The sequence below is a fragment of the Capsicum annuum genome, chromosome 4 (genome assembly GCF_002878395.1).
Source record: "Capsicum annuum cultivar UCD-10X-F1 chromosome 4, UCD10Xv1.1, whole genome shotgun sequence".
NCBI classification, from domain to species: domain Eukaryota; kingdom Viridiplantae; phylum Streptophyta; class Magnoliopsida; order Solanales; family Solanaceae; genus Capsicum; species Capsicum annuum.
This window is the reverse complement of record NC_061114.1, coordinates 207,287,586-207,307,510: the sequence shown is the minus strand read 5'-3', so window position 1 is coordinate 207,307,510 and position 19,925 is coordinate 207,287,586. Positions and strand designations below refer to the sequence as shown.

The window sequence follows — 19,925 nt, the reverse complement described above, 5'->3', positions numbered from 1 at the left end:
TACCAATAAGTTGCTACTTCATTGTTATGGAATTGATGACTCCAAAACACTTCATTTATGTGCCAATGAGTTCTTACTTCATTTTTATTGCATTGATGGTCTATTTATATGTCTCTTATTGATGTATCATTGTTTCAAAATATTAAAAATGTGGTGGCGACCGAAATAACAATCTCAAAGATTAATTGAACTAAGTGATGGAAGTTTTCTCTTATCGGGTGGTATCCCAGGGGCATAAGCTTATCATGGGTCAATCCCTATTTATGTGTTTATGGGTGGTATCCCAGGGGCATAAGCCTATCATGGGTCGATCCCAGTTGATATGTACTGGAGGCAGCCTAATGGTCACAGTACAGTATAGTAATGATTACAAAGATGATAAGAACGAAGGTAAAGTAATTGAATAAATACAATGTACAGGTTGTCACAAGTTCTAGTAAGTGTGGTCCACTCCTATTACGATTTCTTCACTTGTTTCTGATTTCTATTGAGCTCCTATATCATATGTGATTATCTACAGCTTTACATACTCAGTACATATTTCGTACTGACGTCCCCCATGGGAGACCTGCATTTCATGCTACAGGCACAGGTACCTCAGCTCATACACCGCACAAGTAGGAGCCAGGATATCCAGCTGCTTTTGGTGAGCTCTAGTTTGCTTCGGGACTTTCCATGTCATATCCAATCACTTTTGGTATTGTATAGAAGTTAGTTATATGGCGGGGTGTGTACCGACCTTAGTTAAACTCTGTGTATTGTCTAGAGGCTTTGTAGATCTAATGTACAGTCAAGGTGGTATTTTGTCAATAGACGTGATGGCTCAAACGTCCAAGTATTGTATATACATATATATGTGTGCTCGAGCTTATACATGTGATTATTTTCTTTTATATGCGACATGATGTTGTCCGAATTTCGGGTTGTCATAGAGGTATGCATGGGAAGGATAAGGTTATGAGTCGGTTCTCCCGGTCCTCCTCGGTTACGGGTGCCAGTCCACCCCAATAGGATTTGAGGCGTGACAAACGAACCTTGGCTGCGTGAATTACATGTGAGCAGCCAACATGGCAAAAAGTGACAAACTGATACATTTGATGTCTATTTTATTTTACGTGTTTAAAATAAACATTGTCTACTTGATGTCTATTTTATTTTAGGTGTTTAAACTGAATACTGTCGATGGATTCTGCCTTTTTTTTATCTCAAGTCACTTTTATTTTTTACATGTAGTGGCAATTTTTTATGTCTAATGAAAGTTGAATTTTTATAATGCAACAGATTGTCCATTTGTTGTAACAGATATTCTATTTATTCTGACATATAGTTAATCTGTTACAATAGGTTGGTCATCTGTTGCATTATGTCGATGTTTCTATCTAAGTCTATCTGTTGCAACAGTGGGAAGATTTGTTTGATAATTTTTAACAGATTACCTACCTATTGCAACATATATCTAAATCTGTTTGATATTTTCCAATAGATATGTCGTCTGTTGCAACAGATACATTAGCTGTTGCAACAGAAACATTATCTGTTGTAATTTTCGAATCTAGTATTCCATATCAATTAATAAGTTCAAATCTAAGAAAAAAATAAAATTCATAGACAAAATAAAATAAATCAAAGCCTTCAGAAATTAGCTGAAATAAATCAACGAATAAATGAAATATAAAAAAAATTTTATGGGTACGGATCTCAACAAATACATCAATAATGTAAGTATTGATGCCAAGAATTCCTAAGGAGGGGTGAGGTTATTACTTTGACAGACTCAAGCAATAAAGATCTACTCAATATGGACAAGTTGTTCTTCATCAGGTGCTATGAAATTCGGCTTTGGTCATCGTGAATCTTTATTGTCGCTTACGTACGATTTCTGCGCTTTCTATTCTCCGTATTTCCATAAAAGAAGTAGCATATTGTCAATGTTGTTTAGAATTAGCTTATACATCCACCTGAAAAGCCAGAATTAGCCAATGCTAATCACGAGGATACAACAAAATGGAAAAGGATAACTCATCTATTCTAGCAAATCAAACAGGTTTTCCTCCCATTTTAAATTATCCCAAACAGATTATATTTCTGTTGCAACAGATGAATCAACTACTGGGATAATTTCTACATGAGGAAGACCTGTATGATAATTTCCAATGAATGAACCATCTGTTACAACATATGACTCATCTGTTGCAGCATATAGGTCATTTGTTGGTACAAAAAAAGCGGTACAAAAAGTTATATGATTTGCTAAAATAGAAGAGACATATGTTGCAATAGATACTTCATCTGATGCAACAATTTAGTCAACTGTTGCAACAGATGTATATATCTGTTTGATAATTTTCAGTAGATGTGTCATCTGTTGAAACAAATATGTGTCTGTTTGTTAGTTGGAACAGACATATATATTCACCTTCTTCAGCTCGTGTTGCTCTCCTTTGGCCATTGTACATTGCTCAATGCAAAATACGGATAGAGGAGTTGTAATTTTGCTTTTTTGGATGCTTGATAATGCCTTGGAAATTACTTTTCTTCTCTTCTTAGCTTTAATCTCTAATGGAGTGGATGGATATAAAATCCTCTTTGATGGAATGACACCCCTCTTAGATATCAATTTCATTACAGAAGCAGTTAATGCATTAATAACATTAATCACTATATCATGTTTCGCCTTGCAGTCTTGGCATTTGAATCCAGAACATTCGTTGGGAGAGGCAAAATTTGTATAACCAATATGATCATACTCATAATGGTTTATTTTAAATACTGTAATAAGAGCATCATTAGCACCAACAACAACATCACTACCACCACCAACAGCTCCATCACCACTAAGATCATTAACAAAAACATGCCCACCCTCTAAAATTATTTTTCTTATAATAGTTGTTGCTCCAAATAATTCTATTTTTATTCTGTCAATAACCTTAAGGTCCGATAAAGTTTGCATAGACCGTAAAGTAAGAAAAAATGAAATCTTCAACTCTCGATTGGTCGAAACTAGCGACAGATGCACAATCTAATATAAATCATTACATATATTATAATTATGATTAGACCATTCAAAAAAATCATTAATTAAAATAAAAACTTAATTATAATTATACTTACTGCATCCTTCGAGGGGGTTGAAGAGATCAAGAAATTTTATATTTTTATCAGTTTTTGCCGACAACCATTTCAAGATTCTTGGACTGAAAACTTCTTCATGGTAGTTCACTTGTTGTCTCAAATAAGAAATGACTTCAAACGTCCAAGCCTATAAAATAACGTCAATAAATCAAAATCATTATTGAGTAAAAAAAATGAAAGCTATCATAATAAAAGAAAGAAACATTTACCATGAAAGTCTATGGAAAGCGATATAAGTTGACTGTCTTTGGCGCTAACGGAGTCAATAAATATTTGACAGTCATTTTGAAGCTTTTATACCCCCAAGGATAGTTGTTAAACACCTCAAGATCCTCAGAGAACTTTATTAAGCCAACGTTTAGGTTGTTGTTAGTGTCTCTCACCTAAAGAATATTATGTACAAACCAAACCAAGCACACTGACTGCTTGTGCTTCTTTGAAATTCTTTTAACTTTCAACGCTTCTATCAAATTTTTATTTTTGAAGCGTGGACCAACAATGGACACCAGGTCATCACGATCACTCGACTTTCCTTTGCCTTTTTTGGGTGTGCGGGGTGCTTTTTTGGTTAGAATAGGTATAACATGAGAAGGAGAAGGAAGATAATATTTTAGTCCGATAACTATGGCAAACTCCTTCCAACCAAAACAAACAGGCATGCCACAGTAATTTATCCACACCTCATCCATCTTATCATTATTTTCATACATAAACCTATGCTTGAGAAGTTCACATACCATTTTCATTTGGAAACGAGTATTGTTGTTCTCCGACGAATCAAGATATTTTCCAAAGCAGCTGTCCCTGGAATAAGGATCCAATTTTTATTCTCAAATTATTTTTCTGAAGGTATCGAAAGAATTTTTCATGGCTAACTTCACCACGAAATCACCCGTTAAATCTGTGGCACCATTGCACTGCATTCTCACTGGATAACAATTAATGTTAAAGGTTTTGACCAACTCTTCGGTGGAAGGGCTATTAGCAAGTAAATCATCTCTTTTGAAATATTCCTCCTCCCTGTGTTCATCATATTCTGCTCCCGATTGAGATAACGCTTGTAAAGCAAGCTCATAGAGTGGTGGATGTAGCCTAGCTGCTTTACTTGTTCCTTTACTTGGACTTGATTCGATTTCATGTTAATTAATACTATAAGAGAAGTTGACTCAAGTTCCTCGTTTTATTCAAAACTAAAAAGGCCATAATTTTTAACTTGTGAAAGAAGAAAAGGAACGATGACGAATTCTAAGCTATTGTGGCCGGAGAGCAAGGTTGTCACATCGGTTGACAGATGAAGTCGAAAAGAAACTCGAAGCCCAACTATTTATCATTAGAGGTTGAAGTCGTCAGGGATTGAAAGGAGAAATTTACAGAACTGCTGGTTGATATAAGTTGTCGAGAAAGAGGAGAGAGACGGTCGATGATTTGGATTGAAGAGGGGTGTGGGTTGGGTTGATTTGTATTTTTGAAAAGATTAGAAAGTTTTGAAAATATTTATCAAGTCCACAATTAACTTAATCAAGTTTCCTAATTATGTTTGACCCTTTAAGTTGGTCAATGTCATCAATCCTTCATTCAAGATTTAAAAGACACATTTCCTTCAATTTTTTCTATTTAGTTTAATTCTATCAATTAAATCAATTGTATCCAACTATGCAGCTGCCTTGGTGTAATTAGAACCGTTATTTGACTTGTCCTTTATACTTAGTTTAATTCTATTAATTACAACAACCTTGGTGTAATTAGAACTTGGTGTAATTAGAACCCGTTGTTTGGCTTGTCCTTTCAACATAAATAAGACTTAAATTTTGTGCAAAGTATATAAATTAATCTTATCAGATTAAGTTGAGCTATAATAATAACCCCAACATAAATAAGACTTAAATTTTGTGAAAAGTATATAAATTAATCTTATCATATTAAGTTGATCATAACCCGATTTTATAATTGAAAAATTCCTTTTTCGACTTGTCCTTTCAACATAAATAAGATTTAAATTTTGTGCAAAGTATATAGATTAACCTTATCAGATTAAGTTGATCTAAAATAATAACCCAATTTTATAAATGAAAAAATTCTTTTTCTTTCTCTTCACTGGAGATGTTTTTAATAATTGTTGACTTATATGAATTCATTTAATTTTGACTGAAATAGCAAGTTTAGGGAGAAGAAGGAAGAGGGATTAAATTCTTTATACGTTATTAAGCTTGCTATTTTATTTTATTTTATTTTTAAAAAAGAGACTAATTCTATTTTCACTTTAATGTCTAAGTTCTCACTCTATTTCAAAATATCAAATTGTAAATTTTGAATATATAATGAATTTTAATTCTTAATTATTATAATAAAACTTTGCACACAAAATTGTGGTCAAATTGTGAAAGTCATAATTTTAAAAAAAAAATAGATAAAAAGCTGAAGTCTTCCTTCTTTTAACCACTCCCTGTTGAGAGATAGCGGCGGAACCAGAATTTTCATTAGGGGGTTTTAAAATCGAAAGAAAAAATGCACGAACTGATCGAAGGGGGTTCAACATCTACTATATATCAAAAAAAAATTAACTATATATAAATAGTACATTTTTCTGATGAAGAAGGTTAAGATGAACACTTTGGCGACAAGTTAGTTCTATCCTTGGAGGCGAATCCAGGATTTGGAGTCTCTGGTTGATTGAATCAGCGAGTCTACTTGACACCCTGAGACTCCGAATCCTGGATCCGCGAAGATGGTTAAGATGAACACTTTGGTCACAAGTTGGTTCTGTCATTAGAGGCGAATCCAGGATTGGGAGTCTCCGGTTGATTGAATCAACGAGTCTACTTGACACCTTGAGACTCCGAATCCTGGATCCGCCTCTGGAAATAGGTATAAACATTGTTCCCAACTTAACAAGAAATATCATGTCTTAGGTTAAATTTTAGAATTACTATTCTCTTTCACTTCACCTTGTAAATTAAAATACAATTAATACTGATAGAGTTAAATTACTACTACAACAACATACTCCATATGATTTCAGAAGTGGATTAGAGGAAGATAAAGTGTACGCAAATCTTGTGGTATAGAAGGATTATTTACGACAGACTCAACTCAAGAAAAATACTTTACAAAACAAGTTTGAAAAATACAAAAGTAAAGAAGTTACGGTGAAAATATGAAAGCAAAGATGAATAATGACTTGCAAAAGAGTAAAGATAACCAAAGTAACAAAAACAACATAAGTATTAAAAATTAAAGAATAAAGAATGATAATAGTAATAATACTAGTAGAGTTGAAATCATTTTGAGTAAAAAACTTGTGACTTATAATACTCTTGTAATGGTTCTCACTTTTTAAAATTATTTTTCCTTTCCAATTTATACATAACAATTAATTCCATTTTCAAATTTATACATAACAATTAATTCCATTTTGGTCATTGGCATCTTTAAAAAGGATGAAACTTAAGGATATACAACTAAAAGTATGCCACCGTCAATGTATTAAAGAGGGACACAATTAGGATACTAGTAGATGGACAATCCAACTCTAAAAGCTTTGGAGAATCTCCAACAATTACTTTCACAGTAACAACAACATACCAATATATAATCCCATAAATAAGGTCCGGTGAGGATAGTGTGTACGAGACCTCCTCCTACCTTGTCAGGTAGAGAGATAGTTTCGAAAAGACCTGACTCAAAAAAAGCAAAAATGCAACATTTATAACTGAAATACTATCCTCTCCCATTTCCACCTACTTTTGGACTTAAAAAAACACAAACATTACAAAAAGTTGGTAGAAATAGGCAATGGATGTCCTTGAGTTACCTATGAAATGTGAAAATCCATGAGAGTACTAGTTCTAAACTTTACCCTAAAATTTGCATCTCTTCATGGAAAAGTAACAAGATCTAACAAGGGAAGGGCCAAAATCAATAGCAGTATTTCTAAATGAGTACGAGCTGTGACTAATATTGAAGCATAAACGAAGCATTTTCTCCTCTTCCGCGAGGAAAAGTAACCAAAAAAATGGCTCTTGCTCTTTTCATAGCGAAATTGAAAGATAAATGAACAAATATCATCGATATCACATAAACATTCAACGTTAATTACAAACATGAAAATGCCAAAGCAAATTTACAGGGGCTCCCACTTACACATACTCCACTTGTAAATGCAGATTTAGACCTCTTACACTTGCTTAGACACAAGCACCAGATGTACAAAACCAGAGGCCAAATAAGGCCTGCCTCTCTACTGAAGTAAAAAATATTGAACTTCACATGACCAGCTAGAAACACTATCTACTTTTAACTTGGACAAACATATCAGACGATGTAAATGCCCACTTCGATTGTTCAAATGAACTATGTTACCTGATTAATGAATACATTTTTCTTTACGTCTAATGGTTTTCCTGTAATTCAATTCCACCAGCCTTCTCACAAGCTAACTCAAAACGGTCACAAATTTGATACCCTTGCGCCATTGCACATTTATACTGCATGCTAATCACATTTATTTCTTTGGAGCTATAAGAATATGGTATGAGAAGTTTATCACCTAAATCTGACGACGACACAAGATATGTCATCTTTGCTGTTTCTGTTCAACGCTTCAACTGTTAATTGCTTTGCTGCTTTCTGGGGATCTTTAAATCCTCTAGCTATATCAACTGCCTCTTGATTAGACATCACCTGAATTAATATTAAGTCAAAAAGACGAATTCTTGATGACAGCTTATGCATCAGAAAACAAAGGAAAAGACACATACCTTCCAGAGACCATCACTTGCGAGGATGAGGACATCACAATTTACATCAATCAGCATATCAAGAATGTCGGGATCTGATCGTAAATGTGATTTAAGACTCTTATCTCCAAAAGCACGAGAAACAGCTAGCTGCCCGTTCACCCTTGCAACATCCCCTGATAAAAAATGCAGAAATTTCAATAAACATACGTCAATTTTTTTTTCCTAAAGAACATAAACCAATTTTGGGTAATGGAATCTCCAAGTTATTGGTAATATTTCCACAAGCACAGAGCTCCATTATAATACCAAAAATACCCTCCATCACTACAGCAACTAAAAAGTGCTTGGCACATACAGTGAAATGGATGCACGTGAAGCTACTAATGGCAAGCAGTGTAAGTAAATAGTACAGAAATATAGGGCAACAAATACAAATCTACTAATGGCAAGAAACAATGCAAATAGGTCATAAATGTAGTGCAAAATTATTAGCGATATGTTTCTGCACTAAAGAAAGAATGCAGAGGGTCAAATTTAGCTACTTGCAAGACAAACGACGAAAGGGGAAGCATGGTGCTGTAAATACTTCACTCCAGAGTGCAGACGCAGAGTTCAAACTTACACCGACTGGTTGATGACTTAAGTGAAAGATCCCTGTCGTTAAACTCAATATAAAACCAACTGACAATGTCGACCACACAAGAAAAGAGAAAGGAGAAGAGAAAAAATGCACACAATTAAGAGGACGATGTGATGCATTGTAATATTCCTTCCTTTTCAGAAGCAAATAGGAGCATCTACAGCTACTGAGCTACCTGTATCTTCATACTTGCAATTGATTAGAAGTTCATAGACAACAATCAACAGTACTGGTGAAATTTAAACTATAAATGATTAAAGTCTAAATGATTAAGTTGGGGAGTTGGTGAAACCTGTTCGCCTATTGTTAGGGCCATATCCAGAATTTTAAGACAAAAAACACCAAGTTTTCCAAAAATCTCAGTTAAATGCTCAAAAGTCCTACAAAATGTAACCTAATTTTGATATAGTTACAGACAGGACAATATGAAATTTATCATCTCATGAACAACATCTCCAGGATTTAAGGGTAAATCACTGACCTATGAGCATATCCCAAAGGCCTTTCGATTTTTATTAAGTCTTACATCTAATTACAAACTCCTACATAACCTAATTCCCGAAAGCACCTAAACAAAGTAAACAATAACAACTTAGAAGGATATCCTACCAGAAGAATGTTTTGTGATTATAAAAGTTATTGTTTCAGTGAATATGATTTCACAGAGACTGTCGAGGTCAAACAAGGATGGTCAACTTAACACACTGACAGTACTTAACAATCGGAAACATTAATAGCAGAGCCAAGAGACAAGGAAACAGAATGTACAGAAAAAGTTCACTGGAAAATGTTGACCATAAAACAAAAAAAGAGGACAAAAGCACTTCCTCTGGCTTTACTTCAAAATTTCTGGAAATTTGATAGCTAACAATTTTTAAAAATGCAAATCTGCAGGGAAGGGGCTTGGGCAGGCAGTGGTAGCTTTGTCATTGAGAATCATGATATGATGACGAATATTATTATGTCTCTTAAGAAATCATAAATAGAAATGCACGTCGGTGATACAAAAATATACTATAATTAATCTTCACTAGCTTTAGTTCAAATAAGTTTGACAAATGTCGCTGAGGCACTCAATCACTGGAGACCATATGTATTGAATGCTTGGAAGGCAACAACAACAACAACATACCCAGTATAATCCTACAGTGGGGTCTCAGAAGGGCAGTGCGTATGTAGACCTTACCGCTTCCTTAAAAAGGAAGAAAGGCTGTTTCCGATAGACCCGCAGCTCAAAACAGATGAAAAGGACAGACAACAGCAGCACACAGGAAGAACAACAAGAAAATACAATAATTAAGTCTCGGGAAACAACCAAAAGAATTAAGAATCTAAGAATACGAACAATACAAGATTAAGACTAATACTCCGGGAATGGGAAAGCAAAACACTTGACTACCTACTAACCTACTATCCTAATTCTAGACGTCCAAACCCCCCTATCAAGGGTCATATCCTCGGTCAGTTGAATGCTTGGAAGGCAGTTTTTGCATATTGTAATCTCTGAGTTTGAAAATTATCATTTGTACAATTTTTAAATTTTTAATGCTAGTGCGGACTTCGATTCTTAACTAAGAGGTTGCATGTATAAGGAAAGTCATTAGAAAGGGTTTCCAAATCCTTAGGTTTTTCAGCTAAGATGGGTGGGTAAGCCAAAGTAATAGAGTTACCAACCCGAGTAAACATTCATCTGCATGCTCTCAAGCCACAAGAGCTTGAATCAATTATTCAGCAAATGATGAAAGGATTTCACTAATCTCATGAAGATTTGTCAAATAGTAGAAGTGGCATTGTATGAGAGACGACAAAACAGAGTAAGTCCAGGGGTATAACAACTATACAGATAAAGACAGATCCACCGCTACCTATGTGGGACAATCTAGGCAGTCATACTGCTTAACCTATATTACATCCTATCGAGAGTCGAAAGAAAAGAAGAGAACTCTTTTTGGAATTGGTTGTGTTCCAATCTAAAAGAAGAGCTCCTTAAATAGGAGTCATAGATGACATAAGATAAGGTAAACAATTATTCTGTACTCCAGACAAGGTAAGTAAATATTCTACCACAATACAAAAGTGTATATGCTATCCTACCAATATTTATGATATATTCTCCAGTGTTCAACTAGCTCCATTCAATGAATATAGAGATGTTGCAAATCTAGACGCGACTAGCTTCATGAATTTTATCAAATTTTAACAGATCATACTTTCCATTGTCTGTTATTTATTCAGACTACGAGATCGCAATGTTCATTTAATATTGAAATAATGTAAGTCGTCGAAGATAATTGTCTGTGTAGGTTTACTAGGACAGATAGGATTAGAAATGAGGATATCCAAGACAAGGTGAGAGCGACTCTGGTGGAAGACAAGATGCGGGAAGCGAGGTTGAGATGGTCGGGCATGTGATGAGAAGATGCACAGACAGGACTTGGCACGGTTACAACTTATCAAGGATATGACCTTAGATAGGAAGGTGTGGAGGATGCAGATTAGGATAGAAGGTTAGTGGGTAGTAGTATGTCCATGCTAGTAGGTAGGAATGCTTTGTTTTGTTGTCCGTACTAGTAATCGTAGTGCTACGCTTGTAGTTTATTGTTCTTAGAGTTCTGTTGATGTTTTGTTGATGAATGTTGTTTCGGGTAGAGTGATGGTAGTATCATTTTGTGGTAGTTTGTTTCTCAACAAAAAAATAATAATTACTGGCAGTTCTATGTTGTTACCATCTATTGTTTTGTTAGTATCTCTTGTTTCATGTACTTACGACTGCCTATGTCTTGAGCCGAGGGTCTATCGAAAACAACCTCTCTACCTCACCTCTGAGGTAGAGATATGGACTGCGTACACTCTACCGTCCCCAAACCCCACTATATGCGAATACACTAGGTATATTAGTGTTGTTGTTGAAGATAATTGTATGATGTCAATTGGTAGTAGATTTATGTGAATGGATTGAATTCATATAACTTGTCGAATGATGTATTCGACGCTTTTGTTTAAACTTTCTCTGATGCCACAATTAGGAAATTTTCTCGTAAGAGAAAGTGGCAATAAATGTACCGAGCATATCCCTAATTGAAGTAATAGAACGGAAAAGTACAAATCTACCGCAAGTAGCTATATATTGGAAGCATGCATAGTCTACGTCGTGCTTACTCTTCACTTTGGGTGTTGCGCCCATTTTGACATGACATGGGTGTGGGCATGGATTCGTACCGGATATCGTCAATCAATTTTTGCTACTATGACCAAAATTGGTAGAAAAATTCGAGACAAATACAATGATTTTCTGAAGTCAAAGAAAAGCTAGGGTGAAAACGGAATTTAAGCATATGTTTTTTATTGTTAAAAGATATTAGTACTAAAAAGTCCGCAAGCAGAAGGTACCTTAAATACTTAGATGCATTTATACTTAATATTTAATAACAATTACAAATTCAAACAACAACAACATACACAGTATATTCCCACCAAGTGGGATCTGAGGAGGGTAAGTGTACGCAGTCCATACCACTACCTCAAATGTGAGATAGAGAGGCTGTTTCCGATAGACCTCCGGCTCAAAATAAAGCAATCTAAGATGAGGAATAGTAATAGAACAAGTTACAATAGAAATTAGGACAAAGAACAATTACAGATTCAAACTTGCTCTAAAAAATTCACGTGTTCTCTTTCTCTCCAAATATTACACCCTAATTTAGACATATTTTTATAATTCTATTTTTACAGAGTGGTGGTCAACCAACTCTGTTGCATGGGTCAAAGTACAGCCAGTCAAGAATGACCACGTTCAGAAGATGAATGTAGCGTAGATGAGGAAGCTTAGATGGATATGTGAGCATACTGGAGAGATATGACTAGAAAATAAAGCTATACGGGGCAAGATGAGAGTGACCTCCGTGGCGAACAAGATGAGGGAATTGAGGTTGAGATAGTTTGGGCATGTGACGCTCTTTCCCTCTACGATGAAGCTTATCCCCCCTCATTAGTGGGGCATAATAGCTCGAAGCCGATAGGAAGTCGATGAGGTAATTTTCGATAGAGCTACGCTCCTGGTAGCAATGGCTTTCGCCCAGCTGTTACGCCCTTGCTTCTTGCCCGAAATTCGAAGTGAAATTTTGAATTTGCCTATTCTTAGTCGTCATGTGAAAGAAATACGGAGAAGTGCATAGATGCGCCCATAAAGAGGCGTGAAAGGTTGGTTAATAGAAGTTAAAAAGGGTAGACATAGGCTGAAGAAGAACTAGAGGGAGGTGATTTAGACTTTTTTTTAACTTAGTAACTAAATAGAGGTGATTAGACATGACAAAACACAATTTCAGCTTACTGATGACATAACCCTAAATCAAAAAATATGGAGGTCGAGGATTAGGCTAGAAAGTTAGTGGGCAGCGACTGTTGTCGTATTTCATGTAGGAGAGGCAGGGCATTAGCTCCCTCCGTTTCTCCTCATTCGTAATCATATTTAGGAATCACAAGTTTTCTTTGTCCTTCCGTGTTAATTACTATCTGCTGCCTTATTTGCTTCGTATCCTTTTTTTGTTGTCTTATTTTTTATGATGGTGGTTCAAATTCATCTTTTCTTGGAAGTCGAGGATCTATTGAAAATAGCCTCTCTACCCATAAAGGTAGGGGAGGTTTGCGTACATCCTATCCTCCTAGACCCTACTTGTGGGATTGCACTGAGTTTGTTCTTGTTGTACCCATATCCATACCAAGATCCATACTCTTGAATCTTAGAATTTAGACCATGAATCTCGAGTATGAACAACTTAGTGGGCAATTAAGTATCTTGTGATAGGCTATCGCCACTCCATTTGTTGGTTTATTGGTGCTACATCCAATTTAGTCTGACTCACTTAATGTTTTTTCCATTTTTCGGTTCATGCAATTCTTGATTAAACATAATCTCCCACATACAAAATCTCAGTGTAAATAACATTTAGGTTCAGAAAAAAACTCTCTTGAACATTATTTAATACGTAGTGATTATCTGAGCATATTTATAATTGTGTAACCTATTCAAACTTCCATTCTCAATCTCCTCATTGATCAAATGAAGTCATCAGTGTCCCTTCCTTTCTTCTTAACGATGGAGACAAGATAGCACAAAAAGTACAAAAGTTACTGCTCCCTCCATTCCTTTATATTTTGCTCCATTTGGGTTGTGCTTATATTCCCAAATGCTTGACTCCTTTAATCCAGTGTTCAGGGAAGCGTGATGCGAAAAAAAGCGACAAGGCTCAACATCATGCATTATGCGAAGCGTGAAGCGATGCGAGCGCATCATTTAAGTGAAGCAGTGATGATGAAGAACGCATAATAGTGGTAGTCGCACAATGAAGAAGAAGAAGTCGCAGCAGTGTACTTCAAAGTTAACCTTAGAAAATTGCAGCAGTGAACTTCAAAGTTAACCTTAAAAAAATGCAACAGTGGTAGTCATTGCAGTAGACTCTTTCTTTTTAATTTAAAATTGACCATAAATACAAAATCAACACGAAGTGACTCTTTTTCTAATTTAAAATTGATCCTAAAAAATAAAATCAACATGATGCACTTTCATCGGCCACACGCAGCGAAAGGGGCTCGCATCGCTTCGCATCCCGTATTATGCGACGATGTGAGCGCAATCCTGAACGTTGCTTTAATCTATCAAGAATAGTTTGAACAAAATCTTCCTGTTATGCCCTTGTTCAATAAATGTAATCATTATTGATTTGGAAAGAGGTATAAAACTTAATTAGGGGTATATTGGTAAAATTACTTTTGATTTTATAGGAGTAAAGGATTTATTAAGCGGTGTGTCCAACCCAAATGGAGCAAATAAAAAGGAATGGAGAGAGTAGTTTATTACCACATTTGATTATATAATTTTCTACCATTGAACTAGAGGCAAATATTGAATCCAGTAAACTACTGAGAGAAACAAAAGAATGGCCAGGAAAAAACTAAAAAGGGAAAGGACCGAGTTTTGATAATCAGGTCAAATACTCCCCCAGTCCAATTTTACATGACACAATCACCATCTGGGAGTCGCACAACTCTTTCTTAGACTGAGTTTCTTAAACATTTTAAGATAGTTTATTAAACTCCAGTTTCTGAAACTTTTCTATAGGTTTACAAATGTGGAAATATTTTATTTTACCAAGTGGAATGATGTCCAACAACCCCAAGATTGGACTATTTTACCCGCAAGCTTCAAATAGAATCGGTCATTTCGGGATGGATAGAAAACATTAAACATGTTCATAACAAAATTGACTCCCTTAGACTCTAATATAAAAGAATAGAAAGTCAGCACTTTCAAGGATGCTATAGTAATATGACCACTAATACGGTTACCGAAAACCAATTGGCACGATGGAAGCTAAAGAGAAAGGTTTAAAATCATAATGAAGAGTTAATCCGATCATATTTGTTTGCATGGTTAACTTAAATGTGGAGCTTTCAATAAGCGCCCCCCGTACACACACACACACACACCACGAGAAGGACCAAATCCAGTGCTAAAGAAGGAACTAGAGTTTGAATAAAGTACCTAAAAAAAGGGAAATTTCCCATCTTTTGTTGTTTGCTGCTGAATTTATCAATTGATAAGGACTATTTTTGGTGGATAATTAATTCTCAGTATTTAAAAAAACAAATAGGAATATTTCCTTTTCAGACAGCAAATTGCAATCACATATTTCATGACAATTATAGAATAAGCCGACCTCTTCTGTCTGAGAAAGAGTCAACACACAGAGGAAATCAAGATAGCTAAGAGAAGAAAGAAGCGGACATCTTGCATCCAAGGGTGTATCCTAGTGGTCAATAAAGTGAGTTGAGCACCATGAGGTCTCAAGTTCTAATGCTAATCCTAGCAGAGACAAAATACTAGATGATTTCTTTCCATCTATTCTAGCCTTGGTGGACATAGTTACCTGGCACCTGTTTCTAATAGGAAGCAGCAAGTATTCCATGGAATTAGTCAAGGTGTGCCCAAGCTAGCCCGGACACCATGGTAATCCAAAAAAAAAAGGGCAGACATCCAATGAACAGGGCAACAGCTCTACTCATTACCTTTGTACTAAACCCTCAGGGACTAAAACATACATTATCCTAACGCTCCGAACAGAAGGAATCGAAAATGGAAAAAGGGTTTTATATTATTGGATGTGGCATTCAGAAATAAAAACTGCAAGTGGTTACAACAACAACATACCCAGTGTGTTCCCACAAAGTGGGGTTTAGGGAGGGTAATGTATACGCAATCCATACCACTACCTCAGATGAAGTAGAGAGGTTGTTTCCGATAGAACCCCGGCTAAGGACAGATTAAAACAATTGCAAGCGGTTCAACAAGCATAAAAGATAATGGAGGTTCAGACCATGGTACATGACGCATTCAAAAACATCTTTTGCACGATGAAAATAAATACAACAATTGTATTAGATGTACAAGTCTCTTTACTCCTGGAAACACGAATATAAGACAGACAAAACAATAAGCATTTCCTGCCATAAACCAATAAACCAATGAGTACTACTACTACAACAACAACATACCCAGTATATTCTCACAAAGAGCGGTCTGGAGGAGGGGAGGGGTTTAAAGTGTACGCAGTCCATACCACTACCTCAGGTGAAGTAGCAATAACCAATGAGTATTACATGTTAATTATTATGAATGTCAATTGCACCAAAGATTATTTTGGACATACATTTCTCAATCACTGACTACATTGCTCAGATATTAGGAAAGCACCTGGCAGATTTGAGACAAAACCTCCTCGGTCCTCAATGCTGCTTCGTTCTGTATTTGGCTCGTGGTCTATTGTCATCTGAATAGCTTGACCACCCCGAGACAGAACAGCTCGTGAATCTCCCACATTGGCTACCCACAATCTTTGGCCATTTATCAGTATGGCAGTGACAGCAGTGGACCCACCTCGACCCAAATTAGAGCTATTTGCAAGTATAGCCTGGTCAATTTTTTCGTAGCCTTTTGTGATTGCCTGCCGGGGATCTACCCAAAACTCCTCCTAGTAAAAACAAACCCGGAGATGAGATGCCACCTGCTCAAATTTTTACACTACATTGTATGCTTCAAACAGCAATTAGAAATTCAGGATGCATAGAAAACCTACCTCCTTCAGAATCTTGGCAAGCAGATGTTTTTGGAGATAAGAGGGAACCTCATGCCCCAAATGACCATCATAAATAGCAAATAAGCCAAGCTCATGTTCTTCTATCTGTACAAATTTCGCGACATGGTAATCTTCCATCGGATGATCAGCCTTCCCCTTCACTAGGTTAAAACCATACTTAATATTACCCATGTGGCTTCTTCCTCTACCAGTGCTAGAAGAAAACTCTCCACCTCCGCACTGAGTATTAAAGTAAAAGAAAAGTTAAAAGAAGTAACTCCACAAAGGTGTTAAGAATAATGAAGATTGGTGAAGAAAAACATGAATATATAACCTAGTAAAGACAAGACATGAAATAATCAACTTCTAAGCATCGTGTATTCAATCCAATTTTTTTTAGTTCGTCCCAATTAAGCAAGGGTGCATCAGCCGTCATTTTGGTGTAGCTAAGTGGCATAGTTCAACTTTCCATCAGAAGTTCCATGGGATGCAAGTTAAGACAAAATCTTCAACTATCTTTTTATTCTTTTAACAAAAAACATGTGCAAAACTTTAGTCATGGCACTTTTTTTTTTCCATAACTGTGTTTTTTTTTCCAAAACACCACAAAGATCATCCAAAAAAAAACATGAACAACAAAAATTAAACAACAACAACATTTTTACCTGACCACCGAAACAGCCCAGTTTCACCATCCTAAACAACCTGCCACAAGAAGCAAAAAACACATCAACTAATTTGCAACACCCTCAAGTAAAAACCCACTCAAGAAACAACCTCAAACTCATAAAAACCACACCACAAAACTCTAAAACTCAACCATTCATCACAACCCCATAAACCAAAAAAAGTGTAAAAACACACCTTGAAGGTATATCAAGAATTCAGCCAAACTTACCTACTTTTTCAACACCCTTAGCCAAAAATCCACTAAAGAAACAACCTACAAACACATAAAAATCACACTGAAAAATGCTACAACTCAACAATTCATCAAACCCCATAAACCAAAAAAAAAAAGGGGGGTGGGGGGGGAGGTTGGTTAAAAAACACACCTTGAAGGTCTATTAAGAATTCAATCAAACTCCCAATTTTTTCACACCCTTAGCCAAAAATACACTAAAGAAACAACCACAAACAAATAAAAATGACACTATAAAATGCTACAACCCAGCCATTCATCACAGCACCATAAACCAAAAAAGGGTAAAAAAACACACCTTGAAGGTCTATCAAGAATTCAGCCAAACTCAACAATTTTTTCAAACACAAATAATGTGTTCAATGACTTTATTGCATTCTAAGCAAAAATCCACTCAAGAAACAACCACAAACTCCTAAAACTCACACTATAAAATGCCACAACTCAACCATTCATCACAACACCATAAACCAAAAAAAGAGTAAAAACACACACACCTTATGAGTCTATCAAGAATTCAGTCAAAACTCACCAATTTTTTCAAACACAAATAATGTGTCCAATCACTTTCTTGAACCCTCAAGCAAAAACCCACTCAAGAAACAACCACAGACACAAAAAATTCACTATAAAATGCTAAAAATCAACCATTCATCACAACCCAAAAAACCAAGAAAAATGTAAAAAGCCACACCCCTTGGCGTTCATCAAGAATTCAGTCAAACTCACCAATTGAGTTAATCACAACCCCATAAATCAACAAACTGTTAAATAAAAAAAGCATATCTTTTTTTTTCTTGCTTACCTATGACAAACAAATAATGAGTTCACTCACTCTGTTGCATCACCAAGAATAAGCAAAGCCCCTTAGCCCTTTTCTTGAACTAAACAAATGACGCTGTACAACAAAGTAGCTAGCAACTCAAACACTCAAAACTCCCCTTTGGCTTTTCACTATATATACATACATCACTAAGATAAAGAAAAAACACTTGCTTTTTTCATCTATTTTTACGTTACGATTTTTTGTGAATCTTACTCCTTTCTTCCTAACCGTCTTCAGGACAAAATGTCATTTGAGTACTTGGGATTGTTTAGAGAGAAAACTGAGGGCAAAATTGGAAGATTAAAATATATATGTTTGACTTCTCTGTTTGAACATGTCAAAGGTTTGTCCCCTAGCATTTTTTTAGTTATGTTTTAGCTCTAAGCGTTACCATTTTTATATAATGACAATATATCATTATATTTTTCCTCGAAATAAGTATGACTTTAGCAAAATAAAATTATTTTAAAATTTTTATATTTTAATTTATTTATATTACGTTTCTTTTTTTGGATAAATTTTTAATTTTAATTTTTCGCATGACATGTTTAAGAATATAATGCAAGATTAAGATATATTTTGCCATATTTTAAATATATTTAATTTTTTAAATTTATGTCAAGTTAAAATATCTAAACATATTGAAAGAATGGGGTAGCATTTTAGGAAATTCAATAATTAATACTAATTATTTCCAACTACTAGTATATCCTTATATTAAAAGAATTACTTTTTTCCTAATAATGATGAGTTTTTAAGAAATATCTAATAAATAAAAGTAATATAATAAATAATATCTTATATTTATTATTATTTTTAATGAATATGAAAAGGGTTAAAAGCACTTATCTTGAAATAAAAATATTTTTGGGTTTGAATCAAAATATGATGTTATTTTCGATAGAGAGCCTTTTTATCTTCAAATATATTTCTCTTCGAAGCACTCATTGTAGATTCTACAAAATCTTAGACAATTGTTGATATCAATTAGTTCTGCATTTTATAATAGGAACACATTTTTGACCATCTATTATATGTACGACTTTCAATATGGTGGAGTATTTGCTTTTGGTTAATGCAGTCATGTTTAACTAAATGAGTGATGATTAAATTTAGAATTCCAAAGATTACGGGACATTCGAATATTGTTATAGGCGTTAGCAAAAATTCTAATAATATAGAGGAATAATGCCATATTATATTGGTTAATGGTGATACATACGAGTACAGAGATCAAATATAAATTTTAAGCTAATAATTAGATTTTAACTTTGTTGAAACAATTGGTGATAATTTAACGGTTAAAAGTGCAAAAAAATATACAAAGTGATATTTGATCCAAGGTCTCTTTTTTTTCCTTCCTTGAAACTCTCATTTATTTTGCTTTTTTGGTGTTTCAGACTCGCGATATTTAATCGAAGGTTATAATTAGAAAAGCAACAATTTCAAACAACATTCCAAGTGCACTTACGTTTATAAAGGTGCACGCTTAATTAAATATATATTAGTTTCAATATACACACATATACAT

General features: G+C 34.9%; 1 protein-coding gene across 4 annotated transcripts; it reads right to left on the bottom strand.

The window, feature by feature from the left end:
- Positions 1–7,182: 7,182 nt before the first annotated feature.
- LOC107867502 (probable protein phosphatase 2C 9) lies at positions 7,183–18,715 on the bottom strand. Of its 4 annotated transcripts, none has more exons than XM_016713765.2 (6): positions 18,374–18,715; positions 17,312–17,351; positions 16,647–16,886; positions 16,265–16,541; positions 7,893–8,047; positions 7,183–7,815 (listed from the first exon to the last, which is right to left on the bottom strand). In XM_016713765.2, the coding sequence occupies exons 2-6, from the start codon at positions 17,339–17,341 to the stop codon at positions 7,678–7,680; spliced, it is 840 nt and encodes a 279-aa protein (XP_016569251.1). In that variant the 5' UTR covers positions 17,342–17,351; positions 18,374–18,715; the 3' UTR covers positions 7,183–7,677. The 4 variants fall into 4 exon arrangements, with proteins under 4 accessions (XP_016569251.1, XP_016569252.1, XP_016569253.1 ...); XM_016713766.2 differs by having other exon boundaries at positions 18,404–18,679; XM_016713767.2 differs by lacking the exon at positions 18,374–18,715 and adding an exon at positions 18,101–18,121.
- Between the last annotated feature and the right edge of the window lie 1,210 nt (positions 18,716–19,925).

What these genes read in the sequence shown, in the direction of transcription:
- LOC107867502 (XM_016713765.2), bottom strand. Translation starts at nt 17,341, where the DNA reads ATGGTGAAACTGGGCTGTTTCGGTGGTCAG. An exon ending in TGGGCTGTTTCGGTGGTCAG is followed by an intron (nt 16,887 to 17,311) that starts GTAAAAATGTTG and finishes TTTAATACTCAG; the next exon opens with TGCGGAGGTGGAGAGTTTTC. An exon ending in TTGCCAAGATTCTGAAGGAG is followed by an intron (nt 16,542 to 16,646) that starts GTAGGTTTTCTA and finishes TGTTTTTACTAG; the next exon opens with GAGGAGTTTTGGGTAGATCC.